At 50.3% G+C, this 16,622-nt stretch overlaps 1 protein-coding gene across 2 annotated transcripts; it reads right to left on the reverse strand.

The window, feature by feature from the left end:
• Positions 1-8,122: 8,122 nt before the first annotated feature.
• Serpinf2 (serpin family F member 2) lies at positions 8,123-16,508 on the reverse strand. Of its 2 annotated transcripts, none has more exons than XM_087570568.1 (10): positions 15,738-16,508; positions 14,967-15,033; positions 14,791-14,829; positions 14,613-14,675; positions 14,127-14,328; positions 13,513-13,656; positions 13,187-13,390; positions 12,706-12,848; positions 9,984-10,188; positions 8,123-9,182 (listed from the first exon to the last, which is right to left on the reverse strand). In XM_087570568.1, exons 2-10 carry the CDS (start codon positions 15,027-15,029, stop codon positions 8,770-8,772), a joined length of 1,476 nt encoding a protein of 491 aa, XP_087426694.1. In that variant the 5' UTR covers positions 15,030-15,033; positions 15,738-16,508; the 3' UTR covers positions 8,123-8,769.
• Positions 16,509-16,622: the final 114 nt, after the last annotated feature.

The raw sequence follows: 16,622 nt of genomic DNA on the forward strand, positions 1-16,622 counted from the left end.
CATGCACACACCCACACAGCCACCCACGCACCCTAAATAAATAAATAATTGTAATGATTAGTTTTGAGAGAAAAATATTTCTCGCTAATCTTATTTGTGGAACAGAGTCCGTGTACACTGAACTGCCGACCATGTAGTATGGGACCTGTTCCAGGAAGCTAAAGATTTGAAATGCTTCACGTTGCAGCTACTCGGATTAAAAGTATTGCTCTCCAGGCCAGGTAATGGTGGCATGTACCTTTGATCCCAGTGCTTGGGAGGCAGAAGCAGGTGGATCTCTGTGAGTTCGAGGCCAGCCTGGTCTACAGAGTGAGTTCCAGGATATCCAAGGCTACACGGAGAAACCCTGTCTCTAAAAATCACTAATTAAAAAAAAATCTTCCTTTCTAAACCTATATAACATGTTTTCTAGGCTCCCTAAGAAAGCCCAGTAGCCATTCAGAGAAGACTCAAAAGAGAGAAACTTTAGGGAACTCTACAGCCTCCCTGGGGAAGTCCACAGAAAGCAGAGCTTGGCCAGGGAGACTTTGTAGTGGGCAAGGTTCAGCTCTGTAGGAAGAAGAGCGTCAACAGTCAGAGTCCAGCTTTCAGTAAAACCTGTGGAATGCCTCAAGGCAAAGCACTGTGTTGGGGGCAAACACTTGCAGTCTAAGCCCAGTGACTTGAGTTCAATCCTTGGAACCCAGGTGGAAGGAGTGTGCTAACTCTACGAAGTTGTCATCTGATCTATACATGTGCGCAAATGCCCACACACACATGTACATGTGCACATGCACACACGCATACACATGCATGTGCGCACACCCATACACTCCTCATTCAATCTCCCATCACCCAGTGCCACACTCTGAGCACAGGGGATACTGATAGCTTTCCTGGCTGGTCGACCAGTTGGTTTGAGACCAGGTCTCACTGTGTAGCCCAGGCTGGCCTGGAACTCACAGTGATCCTCTTGCTTCTACAAGATGAGCCCATCACGTCCAACATGTTATTTAAGCAATGCTCTGTAAAGCAAATCTAGGCAAGCAGGACAGTGCACTCCTGAAGTCCTAGGACTTGAAAAGTAGAAGGAAGATGAAGAGTTCACATCAATCTTCCATAGAAGAGTTGGAGGCTGCTGTGGCTGTTCCCTGGGAGGTTCTGCCAGTGCCTGACCAATGCAGAGGCAGATGCTCACAGCCAACCATCAGACTGAGCTCAGGGACCCCAGTGAGGGAACTGGGGGACTGGAAGGGGTTTGCAACTCCACAGGAAGAAAAATGCCGGCTGGCCAGACCACCCAGAATTCCCAGGGACTAGACCACCAACCAAGGAGTATATGTGGGGGGATCCCTGGCTCCAGATACATGTGGCCTTGTCTGACATCATTGGGAGGTGTCAGACAAGCATCAAAAGGAAATGAAAAGACAGAAAAGAAAGAAAAGAGATGGCTCTGAAAGTAAAAAGTACTTGTCACTAAGCATGAGGATATGAGTCGCCCCCAAGCCCCATATGGTGGAAGGAGAGAAATGACTCCCACAAGTTATTTTCTGATCTATGCATAAAATCCATGGCATACACAGAAACACACAAACAATAAGTAGCTGTGTGTGGTGGTGCACATGTAATTCCAGCATTCAGGAGACAGAAGCAGAACAGCTGGAAATCTAAGGACCTACACCCAAAGACGTACAAACTATAAGGAAAAGATGGACGACCAATGTGACATTAAGGTTAGAGATCTCTCTTCACACTGTATAGATACTGTAAACGGAAGAGAAAACGCAGTCACACCCAAAACCGTAAATCAACAAGAAAACCAGAAATAATTCAAGAAGGGGGCTGGAGGGCTGACCAGTGACTGAGAGCACTTGAGGTCCGTGCAGGGGACCTGAATTACATTCTCAGTGCCTGTAGCAAGCCTAGAGAATCAAAACCATCCGTAACTCCAGCTCCCTGGGATCCAACACCCATTTCTGGCTTCCACCAGCATCACTCACAGGTGTGCACACATACACATCAATAAAAATAAAAAATCAAAACTGGGCATGGAGGGATAGGGGGGTGGAGATAGCTCTGGGAGGAGCTGAGAGGGATTGGGCTGAATACAATCAAAATACACCATATGAAATTCTCAAAGAACTTATACAAAATACTATAAAAATTCAAGGAGACCCAGAGACGGCTCTGCAGTTAAGAGCATTTGTTGCTGTTGCAGAAGACTCCAGCTCAGTTTCCAGCACCCACATGGTGGCTCACAACATCATAACTCCACTTCCAGGGCATCCAATGCCCTCTTCTGACCTCTGTGGACACCAGGATTGCATGTAGTGTACAGACATACACACAGGCAAAACACTCATAAAATAAATCTAACAGAAAGTTTTAACTAATAATTTATGAGAAAAATGAGGTCAAGTCATTCATGGAAAAATCCCGAGGGGACCATAAATTTATACAATGCTCTTCCTTCCCTAGGGCTGGGAATGTGGCTGAGTGGAGGTCACTTTCCCTGGAGTATGAAAAGTCCCTCAGCCAGGCGTGTTACCTTTATCCAAGCTCTCCAGAAGCAGAGGTAGAAGGATTTCTGTGAGCTCAAGGCCAACCTGGTCTACATAGCCAGTTCTAGTCCAGTCACGGAAATGTAATAGAGACACCCTACTTAAAACCCCACCATAAAACGGGGTGCCCCTGGGTTTGATTCTCCAAATCACTAAGAAAAAAATGTTATCATTGCTAATAATCAAATTAAAACCCTAAGAAGTCCTGTTGCACAGTCTTTTTTTTTTTAAGAATTATTTGGGGGCTGGGGAATTTAGCTCAGTGGTAGAGCGCTTGCCTAGCAAGCGCAAGACCCTGAGTTTGGTCCCCAGCTTTGAAAAAAAGAAAAAAAAGAATTATTTGTTTTATGTATATTGGTACACCGTAGCTGTCTTCAGACACACCAGAAGAGGGCATCAGATCTCATTACAGATGGTTGTGAGCCACCATGTGGTTGCTGGGATTTGAACTCAAGACCTCTGGAAGAGCAATCAGTGCTCTTAACCGCTGAGCCATCTCTCCAACCCCTGTTGTGTGCACCTATCCGGTTGGTAAAATTTAATCACACAACAACACCAGCAACGGCTGGGTATGGAAACAGAGGCACACTACCCACCACAAGTATATGTGCATATGGCAACTGTGAAGAAAAATGTGACAGTAAATGCTAACATCGTGTGTGATCGCATGTAGTAACCCTGGCCGTTAAAGGTTGACACTACCGAAGCAAAAGCCGAAGGATCCACTTTTTTTGTTTTTAATTTTATTTAATCTTTTTTTACAATCCAGATTTTCTCCTCCTCCTGGTCCACCCTCTGACTGTTCCACATCCTATACCTCCTCCTCCCCACTCACCCCCATCTCCACAAAGATGTCCCTCTCACCCCATCCCCAATGTTCTACTTCTAAATGCATGCACCAAAAGCCTCTCACAGGACCAGAGGTGTTGCTCTGATAGGGTCCCTGCCTGGTATCCATGAGGCCTTAGGTTCCATCCCCTACTCCACTGAAGAATAAGATGAATGTGTGGACACGAGGCATTATTCGCTGGAACAGTCTAACTGTCTAGAGTGCCCCAACCCACTGTGTTCACACTTGCTGCTGGTCTAGTGCCAGTGCCTCCTGGGGCTGCACCTGAAGAAGGGGACTGCTTAAGAGGGCTCTGTATACACCATGGCTCCTACCCAGCCAACTGCCACACATGCATGATGGGAAAGCCTTCTAGAAGCGACTGGCTGCCAAAGGCTCTGGCGAGAGAGCACCCTCTACTGGGAGGGTGGAGAAACCTCATTGTTTCAATACTGGTTCTGCGTGATTCCAGAAAATTAGACAACATCGGAAGTCCACCAGACTCTCAGACTCTCTTCCAGTGTCTCCTACGAGAAATTACTCAAGACTTGAAAACAGGTCTGCGGTTCCAGGGCACAGCTGTTAGTACTTGCGGTGGAGCCATTCCCACACAATAAATAAGCGAGGGGGGGGAGGGGGGGAGGGAGGGAGGGAGGGAGAGAGAGAGAGAGAGAGAGAGAGAGAGAGAGGAAAAGGAAGAGAAAGGGAGGGAGGGAGAGGGGGAAGGGGAGAGAGAGAGAGAGAGAGAGAGAGAGAGAGAGAGAGAGAGAGGGGAAAAGGAAGAGAAAGAGGGGGAAGGAGAGAGAGAGAGAGAGAGGAAAAGGAAGAGAAAGGGAGGGAGGGAAAGGGAGAAGGGGAGAGAGAGAGAAAGAAAGGAAGGGAGGGAGAGGGGGAGAGGAGAGGAGAGAGAGAGGAAAAGGAAGAGAAAGGGAGGGAGGGAGAGGGGGAAGGAGAGAGAGAGAGGAAAAGGAAGAGAAAGGGAGGGAGGGAGAGGGGGAAGGGGGAGAGAGAGAGAGAAAGGAAGGGAGGGAGAGGGGGAGAGGAGAGGAGAGAGAGAGAGGAAAAGGAAGAGAAAGGGAGGGAGAGGGAGGAAGAAGAGAGAGAGAGAGAGAGAGAGAGAGAGAGAGAGAGAGAGAGAGAGAGACAGACTTAGGACTGAGAGTATAGTCTACTGTAGAGCATTTCCCCAATATGTACAAGACCCTGGTTCAAGCTGAACACTGAGAAAAAGGGAAAAGACAACTTTGATTACCTCAAATTCTCCTTTTTGCGATACACCCCTAAAGTCGCTGCCCACTTCCCTCACTGCCATGATTTAAAGAGCTGTTTGCTCTTATGTCTACACAAACTTGGCTCCCACTTCCTCTTCACCTCTGTGGTTCTGTGTCATCTCCCCTGAAACTGCTGCAGCAAGTGACTTGTGTTGACTGCCTCATGGAAAGTCTCAGTAGCAGGCAGCAGAGCACAGAGCTCCTTCTCGAAGCCCCTTCTCTCTAGGCGCCATTTTATCCCTCCTTAAACACCCCATCTTTTCTGTCTGCTTGTCGATCCTTGGACCCTTTTCTTCTCTATGAACAGGATCTCTCCTTAAGGAATTTCTTCTAGTTCACTGTACCCCACCCCCACCCCCACCCCCACCCCCACCCCCACCCCCACCCCCACTGGGGATGAAACCCAGGGCCTTGCACATGCTCATCGGGAGCTTCACCCAGCACCTAGACTGAAGCATCTCTATGCTATCCAGCCCTTACTAAAATTTTCAGTCAACTCCTTGACATTCAAAATGGGTAACCTCAAAGCCATAGTCAGCGGTTCCATGCCTTCCAGATCCACATGGTAGCCCAGTAGTGAACTCACAGTCTTCCAACAGCAAGTCTGGACGCTACTAATTAGCTCAAGTGATAGAAATAACTCTAATTTTCCCAGGCAAAATGGTTCATGTGATTGGCCTGTATTAGTGTAACATTGTCATTATAACGTGTTTAAAGAGCAAGTCTCACAACCACCCTACAATCTTTCTGCTTCCTGGCTCGGTCAAGGGCACACACACACACACACACACACACACACACACACACACACACACACACCCTACTCATTTCTTACAAGAACCTAGGAATTGCAAGGACAAATCCCATTACTCTTGAGTCCTTCCTTCTCTTATCCCCTGTGGTCTAGCCACGAATTCTATGACTTTGATCTGCACCCTGGGTGGGCAAACCAATCAGTCTTCTTCTTCCCACTTCATCCCACCCAAAAGCCACGTGAGCCTTCCACAGCCAAGCTCAGACCCAGCATCTTACAAGTCCAAGGCTTCCGGGTGAAGGGGCATTGCTATACACAACACGGGCTAACCTCCAAAATGTGAGGTAAGAAACTTGACATAGCTCAGTGGTAGAGCGTCAGGTCCAATCCCCAGAACTGCCAGACTGGGGCAGGGCATGGGGAAAGAGGAAAAGACTTCATAATTCATTTATGCAAAACGAAAAGCTGGGGGAAAGGGCCAGCAAGCTGGCTAAGCAGGCAAAGAGGTTTGCTCCCAAGGTGGAGGGCTTGAGTTTGATCCCTGAAACCCACATGGTAAAATAAGAGAACTAATTCCTGCAAGTTGTTCTCTCACCTCTACTTATGCATTACGGCACAAGTACACACGCACACACACACACACACACACACACACACACACACACACACACACACACACACACAATCGAGACAGAAGCTGGAAGATCTCTTTGAGTTTGAGGCCAGCCTGGTCTACATAATGAGCAACACGTACATTAAGACTACATACTGAGGGGGTTGGGGATTTAGCTCAGCGGTAGAGCACTTGCCTAGCAAGTGCAAGGCCCTGGGTTCGGTCCCCAGCTCCGAAAAAAAGAAAAAAGAAAAAAAAAAAAGACTACATACTGAGATCTAGTTTCAAAAACAAAACAAAACTCAACAAACAAACAAAATAAATAAATAAATGTAAAAAATTAAAATTAAACACACACACACACACACACACACACACACACACACACACTAGGGGTCTGGTGAGCTGGCTCAGTGGTTAGTATAGTACTGTCATGGAGGACTGGAGTTCTGTTCCCAGCATCCACCCACAACAGGTTTTTCTCAACCACCTATAAATCCATCTCCAGGGCATTTGACGCCCTCTTCTGTTCCCTGAGGGCAACTGCACTCATGGACATATATCCCCAACACACACACACACACACACACACACACACACACACACACACCTACACATAATTAAAAAAAAATAAAATCTTTTTTTTTTTTAAAGTCAGGGAGTGCCAGGCAGTGGCAGCACAGGTCTTTAATCCCACTTGGGAGGGAGAGGCAGGCAGATCTCTGTGAGTTCGAGGCCAGCCTGGTCTACAAAGGGAATCCAGGACAGCCAGGGCTTCACAGAGAAACCCTGTCTCAAAAATCCAAAAGGAGGGGCTGGGGATTTAGCTCAGTGGTAGAGCGCTTACCTAGGAAGCGCAAGGCCCTGGGTTCGGTCCCCAGCTCCGAAAAAAAAAAAAAAATCCAAAAGGAAAAGGAAGGAAGGGAGGGAGGAGGGGCAGGGAGGAGAAGGGAGGGAGGGAGGAGAGAGTGAGTCTAGAAAAGATGGCTCGGCAGTTAAGAGCACTTGCTGCTCTCTCAGTGACCCAGGTTAGGTGCCCAGCACCCACATGGTGTATCAGAAACCTGCAACCCCAATTTCAGGTGATCCGATGCCCTCTTCTGGTCCTATAGCCATTGAACACATGTGCCACACAAACATACATTCAGAGAAAACACTCATACACACAAAATAAAAGTAAATAGCAGGGGTTGGGGATTTAGCTCAGTGGTAGAGCGCTTGCCTAGCAAGCGCAAGGCCCTGGGTTCGGTCCCCAGCTCCGAAAAAAAGAAAAAAGAAAAAAAAAGAAAGTAAGTAGCAGATCTCTCTTCTCTCTGCAGCTCCGGACTCGCTCTCCCTCCTCCCCAGTCTCAGCACATCCTGAACTTCTGAGGTGCTCTCCGTTGCCTTCTTTGGCTCCTGCTCTGAGTGGTGTCACCTGCTGGATAGCCTTGGTCCTGGCTCCACGGTTCATGTCTCAATTAGGGACCCTCACCCTCTGACATACCACGCATGTTCCTAGTGTGTCCGCCCTCCCCCACCCCATGCACACATACATTCTTAGCAGCATCAGGATCCTACACCAGGGACCTCTTACCCTCCTCATCCTCCTCAGTCAACCCTGCCCAGGGACATTAGCGCTCCAGAGGGCTATTGCCACATGAACACACAGGAGATCCCATCGGGGATATGTGCCCACCCCAGAGGGCAGCCCACACCATCCACAAGCACACCAGTTCTGCCTCCAGCTCCTACTCTCTCACAGGAAGTAGCCAGCCCAGTGCCAAGTATCCCCAACTACATCCCCCAAATCCTCAGACACTGCCAGCCTCCAGCTGTCAGCCTGGCCCCGGCTGGCGGGCGCCTGCTCCTGGCACAGCGGCTAGGGTGTAATTAGAGACCCGCTAGCTCCCTAATTGCCAGTTCTGAGCCGTCCTTGTTACCGGCTGCCCGAGGCACACAGAGAGGGAAGGGCTGAGAGCTGAGGCAGGCTGGCATGGAGGTAGACCTAGTAGACCTAGAGAGGATGGGCATGTGGCCAGAGACCAAACGTGGCACAGAGAGGGTTCAGTGCAATCTGTCCTATGGGTGCCTCCCAGCCACATCCACTTGCCCAGAACTGTGACGTCAAACCAGCCCGATCCATTCATTCTTTATTCAGGTGGCATAAAAATCACTACAAAAACCTTACAAAAGAGTCTTGGGAGCTAAAGGGGCCCTTCCCTGCCTCAGCCCCTGAGCTTCCTGGCAGAGGAGGACGAGAGGAAGATGGAGGAAGGCTCCTGGCAGTGCTGGCATCTCCAAAAACCAGAGGGGTGGCTTGGGTGGCAGGACACAGGTTGGGGACCTGAATGTCTTCAGCAAGGCACATCAGAGTCAGGGTAGGTCCGCCTCCACCCATGGAGTAGAACACCAAGGCCGGTCTAAGCTCAGGAGACCAACACTTGTCTTTTTCCCACCCGGGCATCTGGGGATATGTCTAAAGAGGGCCTCTCTAGCCTCTGCTTACAAATGTGGAGGGACTCTAAGTTAGGGACTAGCCCAACCTACCTCTTGCCAAAACTATCCACGAGTGCCAGCCCACAAAAGGTCACCTCCTGGGCCCCTTGGGAAGCAATGAAGACTCCCTGGGCCTGCCTCCTCCCAGGCCCCACCCCGCCTCCAATCCCCAGTGACTGTCCCCCAGGTCCCACCCTATCCCACAAAGCTGGCTGGAAAGAGTCACAGGAGTTGAGAGGCTGATCCAGGTGGGGACTCAGGATGCTGCTGGCCAGGGCCCCTCCTCATTTGGGGGAGCTAAACTGGGGATAATCTTCCTCCAGGCGGGGCACAAGTTTCAAGTCAGGAGCAAAGGTCTTGCCTCCGGGGATGTCAGCTTTGTCATTCTGGTCTAAGCGCCTGTTGTCAGGGGAGTCTTGCTGTTCCTGGGGCTGGGGCTGTGCACTGGGGTCAGGGTTTCTCACACTTCCCACAAAGAGGGGTATGCCTATGGTCTCCTCCATGATGAAGAAGATGAATGGTCGGTTCAAAAAGAAGGAGGAAAGGGACATTCGAGTCATGGCTGTGCTGGTAGCTGCCGCTGCCTCCACACCAGCCTCACTGAGCTCCATGGTAGACTGGTGCTGCACACTAGACACCACCAGACTCTGGTCAGAGATCCCACGCAGGTCTGGGCTCTGGAACAAGTCCTGTAGGCCTGTGCAGAGCAGCAGATGGCTGGTCAGTGCTGCCCCAAGGGTATTTGGAAGTGTCTGGGACCCTGGCTAAAGGGAACACTTGAACGCAGTGGTTGACTGGAATCTGTTAAATCTCTAAGCCTCAGCCTAGACGACACTTTTAGAGGCCTTTTTTGATCAAGGTCTGCAGTAGGTACTGGTTTAATATTCTCTGGGGTAAACTGGAGAGGCACCCTCCGACTTACCACTCATACTAGACTGTGGGTACCTGAGTCTCCACTTGCCCGCTCCATTAGACTGTGCCCAGTGAGCGCTCAGTGCCTAGTGCAAAGTAGCTTCGGCTCTTCAACATGGTGACCCCAGCTTCTCCTCTTCCCTTTCCAAGATAGTCAGCAAGGTTCACATATCGCCCTGAACTCTTTTTTTTTTTTAAAGATTCATTTATTTATTTATTTTATATGAGTTCTATAGCTGTCTTCAGACACACCAGAAGAGGGCATCGGATCCCATTACAGATGGTTGTGAGCCATCATGTAGTTGCTGGGAATTGAACTCAGGACCTCTGGAAGAGCAGTCGGTGCTCTTAACCACTGAGCTTTCTCTCCAGTCCTCGCCCTGAACTCTTTACCCAGGACTATGTAGTGCTCAGTCTCAGGTAGCAGAGTAGTTCACCCCACTCCACCCCAGAACAGAACGTCTAGGGGAGCATATCAAATGTTCCCATCCAGGAGGGAGGCAAGGCCACCTCAGACTCAGACACACTGGCAGCTCACGTACTCTGCCAAGACCACCTGAGGGCACCCTATTCCCAACCTCCTTACCCAGCTTGCTGAGGGTGGCCACCAGGTCCAGATGCTGTTCCAGATGAAGTTTAGGCAGCCGCACCTTGGTGGGCTTCTCCCGCATCGAGGGCTGGTACAGAGTGTCCCAGGTCAGGTTGGCTAGTACCTCGGACACGTTCCACCCAAAGTAAGTGGGCATTATGACCACGAAGCTCATGTTGTTCTGAAATGGGAAATGAGCCACCTACAGATAAGAAAAGGAGAGAACATGAGGGCCAGACAGCACTGAGACCTGTCTGGAGTCTGGGCCAAAATTACTTCTGTGCTTTTGAGACAAGAGCGAGAAATTCCAGGTTAGCATGCTTTCACTTCATCTGGGACCACATGAGATAATGCTTTTACATGTGTGCTTGTACACACATAAGCATACATACTTGTATGGGTATGAGTATGTTTGCACATGGGTATACGGAGGCAGAAGTAGGTAGACATCAGCTGTCTTCCTGTATTACTTTCCACCCTGTGTGTGTGTGTGTGTGTGTGTGTGTGTGTGTGTGTGTGCATGCATGCGCACGCCATCTTGTTGTTTCTTCTAGACAGGGTTTCTCTGTGTAGCCCTGGCTGTCCTGGAACTCACTCTGTAGACCAGGCTGGCCTCGAACTTGGAGAGATCTGCCTGCCTCTGCCCTCCAAGTGCTGGAATTTAAGATGTGTATAACTACACATAGCTCCCTCTTTTTTGGACACAGGGTCTCATGGATCCCAAGCTGCCTTTGAAATGACTGTTTAGCCAAGAATGGCTATGAACTTCTAACTCTCTTGCCTCTCTGCCTCCTGAATGCTGGGATTACAGAGCTGTACATCAAGCCCAAGTTTTGTTTTGTTTAGACAGGGTAATGTATCTCAGGCTGTCCTCAGACTCACTATGTAATTCACAATGACCTTGAACTTCCTTTTAAGGTTTATTTTTATTTTATTTTATTTTATTTTATTTTATTTTATGTGTATGTGTATTTTGCCTGAGAGTATGTCTGTGTATCATGTCCTTGCAGTACCCACAGAGCCCAGAGGAGGGCAACATATCCCCCGGAACCGAAGTTACAGGTGGTTGTGAGCTGTGTGGTGGGTGCTGGGGATCAAACCTGGTCCTCTGCAAGAGCCGCCAGTAAGTACTCCTAACTGCTGAGACATTTCTCCACCTTGAACTTTTGATCCTCCTGTCTCTGTCTAAAAGTACTAGGGATGGCAGATATGCATCAGTGTACCTGGCATATGTGTTGCTAGGGGTGGACAAAGGGCTTTGTGCATGCCAGGCAAGCACTCATCTGCTGAGCTACATGTCCAGTCAGACTTTTGAATCTTCTAGCAGGGTCTTCACTCCAGACTGAGTCCTCCATCTGCTATCGACTAGCTGTACAGACAAGCGATGGGCCTTACTGTCTTTGCCTCTCAGTTCTCCCTGCATGTGATAGGGTGGCTACTGGCTTTCAAAATGACCTGTAGAGGAGCCATGGCAAAGCGGAGGAAGCTCGCCCCTTGCCTTTCACCTTCACCCAGAGAGTCTGCTATACACGTCAAGATGTGGAATGAGATTTTTCTTTCTCTCTCTCTTTAGACAAGTCTGATCATAGCCCTGACTATCTTCAATCTCAGTCTTCCTGCATCAACCTTCTGAGGGCGAGGATTATGGTGTAAGACACCGTACTCAGCTCACACCTTTTATTGACGAATCCCTGCAGTTAGGACAGCATGGAAGTCACTAGGCTCACGGCTCCCTGAGTTCCTGCAGGCAGATCCTCTGCCAGTGGGAGGATGGGGAGAGGGAACCAGAGGATGAAGGAACAGTGGGTAACACAGGGCTTCAAGAAAGAAGCAACAGGGGCTGGAGAGATAGCTCAGTGGTTAAGAGCACTGACTGCTCTTCCAGAGGTCCTGAGTTCAATTCCCAGCAACCACATGGTGGCTCACAACCCTCTGTAATGAGATCTGATGCCCTCTTCTGGTGTCTGAAGACAGCTACGGTGTATTCACATACATACATAAATTAAAAAAAAAAAAAGAAAGAAAGAAAGAAGCAACAGGAAAGAAAGAGCTAAGTTGAGCTGAGCAGGCTCTCATCTTCTCACCATCAAGCTAGAGAGAAGCCCGGCTGCCCAGGTGGCTTCTCCATGCAGAACTGGCAAGGCTGTGTCCTGCTTGCCGAAGAAAACTAACCAACAGAATGGATGAGCAGGTGTGGTGCCACACACCTGGGATTCCAGTACTCAGACAGGCAAGAGGGTCATGAGTTCAAAGTCAGCCTGTGTAACATGGTCAGACCCTCGAACAAACAAAACTAACTCATACTGTTATCTCAGCCGCAGATGATGGGCCCAAGAATCAACATTGTAGCCAAGGAGTCACGATTAGGCTAGAAGCAAGGGAAGCCTTAGCCAAGACAGCTTGGCACAGAGCTCCATCCAATCAGAATGTTCTGAGCAATAAGTTTTGAAACCCACCTCCCATCTATGGAGCACTGTGTAGGAACTCCTGAGTTCCCTTAGGAGCAGGGCCCTGGTCTTGGGCTCTGCTAAAACCCCAGCACAGAGATCTGGCACATGACAAAATCTCAATATATTTTCTTTGAGTAGATGAACCTCAAAGAGGCTGTGTCCTGGGTGGAGGCCTAATGGACCCTTTGGGAGCGACCTACCCCACGGACCATACTTTGCCTCCCAGCACCAGGCCTAGTTTGCTAGTCAAAGCCCAAACCCAGAGTGACCTGTATCTCAGGTTGCTCCAGCAGGAACCATCGAAGGGGGTATGACTGTGCGTGCATCATGGCCACTGGCACCGTGAACTGCTCGTCCAGGTGGAAGGAGTCTTTCTGGGTGAGGCTGGGGTCAAACTTGGTCCTCCAGAAACCTGCGGCCAGGCAGAGGGCAGGAGCCATGAACGTAAGACCAGCCTCCTCCCTGTCCTGCCTAGAACCCACTCAAGGAACAAGGAGTGGAAGCCAAGCTCCCAGAGGCGCTGGCTGGTTGACATCTAATTGATCCTAAGTGTCTTCCCTACATCTGCATTTACATCTCTCCATCCCTCTGTAGCCCCAGTTTCCTCTCAAGGCAGCCTGGCCTCTACAGCTTGACTTTCCTCCTCTTCACACGCCCAGACAATGCCCTGCTTCATGGCCTAGCAAAGTTTGCACAGCCGTCAGGGCGGGTGGGACTGTGAGGGTAAGTGGCTTAAGAAGAACAATGCACCGTGAAAGTGGATGGCATTGAGGAGGAGCAGCACGGTGTTATCCGGCAGCTCAGAGAGGAAATCCTCAATCTTCCCTTCTGTGGCCTCCTTCACCCATTTGTTGATGTTCATCAGGTCTTCTTCCTGCCTTCCAGTCAGTTTCACGGGCTTCGCGCCGAAGAGCTTTTCCGATTGCTCCAGGAAATCATCTTTGATGGGAAATCCTGCATGCAACCAGCCACAAACTCATCCCAGGGCTCCCACAGCCACCAGTGTGCTACCCGCTGCCAAGCCCCTCTCCCTCACCCTTGTGCACTAGAGGCAGCTGGCTGCCATCGGCACCTACCTTTCTGCAAGTATATTCTGGCCGCCAGTCGGATTGTCCCGGGGTTTAGGTTCTGGCAGAAATGGCTCAGTAGATGCGGGATGCAGGATCCCATGTTCATGTGCAGCACTCGTTGCAGGTTCTCCAGTGTTTGGTTCCGAGCACCTGAAGGGGACCAAGTAGACTGATGCCTAGGCCACGGGCTCCTTCTGGCCCTACTGCCCACTCCCACCCTCTCACATTCCCATGATGAACATGGCCACAGAGCACTCCCCCCCTCCCATGGAGTCATAGGACCCCAGATTCAGCTTTCCTCTCTGCAGCTAACAAGCTAGGCAATGTCACCTCGCCCAAGGTACCTTTCCTCTCTGAACCGCAGTGTCCCACAGTGAGACACTCATGTCCACTGGAAGAGATTGTAGCCATCAAATTCCTGTGCTAAAATACCTTGTCAATCACATTCGTAGGCTATCCCTGGATCTCTGACTCATAGAGAGTGGTGACAGCTCAGTCACCTGCCTTCTACCATATGTCCATGTGTGCCCGATAGAGAAACCACCCACCCACGGACGACCTCTGCAGTATCAAACCCTTTATGGTCTCCTAGTTCTCCTGGACAGGTGTGACCCTAGTACCTAGTGCCAGGTGAGAGAGTGCTAGGGCCACACTAAGGGGTGACAGGACAAGGTTGGAGCTGGTGGATGTTTGGGCCACCAGGGAGAACAGGTCAGTAGTAAAAGCCATCATGGCCTGAGACAGCCTGCGAGTCTCCTCTGTAGTTGGGGCACTCTTGCAATCTCCTGGGGACCTCTTCAGGGTAGCATGGTCACCAAGATCCTACAAGGACAGATCAGAAGTCAGTGAGGTCAAGGGGTCAGCTCCAGGTTCTCTGTTTCCCTCATAGTCTGGGCAGCACTATAGGGCAGCAAAGACCTTGTCCTAGATCTGAGGTGAGAAGAGTCATGCTGGAGTCCTTCCTTCCCCAACCCTTCTGAGCCCCTGAACATCAGCCCTATAACTATGTCTCCCCCCCCCCCCCATTCTCTTGCTTCCACTGATCTGGTTGGTCCTCCTCCTCCCTCTGGCCCCACCTACTCTTCCCCAGCCCCACCTGATTGTACCTGGTTGCCCAACTTGAGGAGGGCAAGTGGGGGCAGCTTCTGCTGGGCTTGCTCACTCACTGGCTGTGGAGAGAAAGGAGAGAGTAGATGAAGAAAAGCCCCTTCTCATGGGTCCCTACCTTGTCCAAGACAGGTGAGACCCTTGAGCTCTTCCCCCCAACCCCTCACTTTTGAGTACCTGCTGGCCCGGGAGATCCATGGCGCTCACAGGAGAGAACTGTTGAGAAAAGGGTGGACAGAGGACTCAGAGTTCCTCCCTTCCCACCCCTCTGGCTCTCCCAAACTTGCCCCTGCCCCCAACATCTCCTTCAGCCTGACTGACTGCTTCCCACTCAGACCTCAGCGTTGCCTCACCATTGAACTGGGACCTTGCAGACAGGACAAGCTAAGTACCAGGAGCCCCCGGAGCAGTGCCATGTTCCTGTATCCAAAACAGAAAGGGTTAGTTCCTATCTCACACTCAAAGGCCAGGCAGTAGACTGCTTGCTACCCATGGGCTCCTTGACCACACCAGGTTGCAGAACCTGGACTCAAAACACATTAGCTGTGGATCTCGCCCTGAGAGGTGGGATTTCCAGAAGAATTTTTTTTCACCTGTATAGTTTTTCATTTATTCGTCATTCTTTTTTTTTTTTTTTTTTTTTTTGGTTCTTTTTTTCGGAGCTGGGGACCGAACCCAGGGCCTTGCGCTTCCTAGGCAAGCGCTCTACCACTGAGCTAAATCCCCAACCCCTTATTCGTCATTCTTATGTCTCACATTGTGGATCAGTCCTGGGTTCAAATCTAGACTCCGAGTCTTGGAAGAGGATCTTGTGCATTTCCCTAAAGCCTTTGGGCTTTACCTTGTCTTGTAAATTTACGACAGAAGTCCTTCCTACTCCCATTGTAGATTTTGAGCATGATGCCTGCCTAGCCCTCAGTGATGATCCGGAAAGGAGTCTCACCCTAGCGAAGCCACCCAACCTGTTGTTCATTTCATCCAGCCTCTCTAAGGCTACCTGGGTCCTACCCAAAGGCTCTGAGAGCTCAGCTTGGGTGGTAAGGCAGCCAGAAACTGCTTTGTTGACCAATGAATGACTGACACAGACACCTTTGGACTTACGGGAACCACAAGCCTCATCCTACCTCTGTCCCAAGTTCTGCTCCAGGGTGTTTCGGGGAAGCCCAGCTGATGGATGGGGGAGGCTCTCAGTCTAGGGCCTCCAACAAAGGCTTCCTTCCCATCCTCAGGGCCTTGTCTCAGGGCCAGCTCTTCTAATGGTTCCTCCTGTTATCCCCAGACCCCCACAATTGTGTCCAAGAACCTTCAGCCAGGGCCTTATTTGCAATCTGGATATATGTTTCTTCCCGCCAAGAACAGGCTTCCAAATTTTGAGGTTCTAGAGACTTCTCCTGGAGCTTTCTGTATCTCTCCACTCCTCACCACCCCAGGACACTGTGAAGCTGCTGATTCCCTGAACAGATTCGGCCAGACCCCTTGCCAAGAGGGACAGCTCCCCACTTCCTCTGCTGCCCGAGGAGCAGGCTGCACCACCACCCCCATCCTACCTCTTCAGGCTTCTTAGCGCAGCACACGATGTTCTCCCGGAGCCCACTTGCTCCCCACGCTCCTCCACCCAGTGTAGCCAGCACGGCCTAGCTCTCTCCTCCCACAGGACCTTTGCTCTTAGCCAACCCCCGTCCAGCTCGTGTCCTGTGCTGGTAAATATTGACCTGCGCATCCGGTTAAACATTGATATGGGGGCCAGAAGCCCCTTTCCCACCAAGGGTACTAATCCTTAAACAGCTACCCAGAACCCTGCTTGAGCCTGGAGAAAGGGGTTACAGGAGCAGACAGTTGAGGAGGCTGGGTCTGGCCAGGCAAAAAAAAAGGGTAGATCCAGGAAGCTCAGGGTCTGACAAGTCTTCTAATGATTCCTCAACATGGGGGATTATACACAGTCAGGCTCCAAGAGGCTGTGTAACCTGTGTAAGCATACAGAACTGGGTCCAGAGTCACAACCAGAAGTC

The sequence above is a fragment of the Rattus norvegicus genome, chromosome 10 (assembly GCF_021556685.1).
Source record: "Rattus norvegicus strain SHRSP/BbbUtx chromosome 10, alternate assembly SHRSP_T2T, whole genome shotgun sequence".
NCBI lineage: Eukaryota > Metazoa > Chordata > Mammalia > Rodentia > Muridae > Rattus > Rattus norvegicus.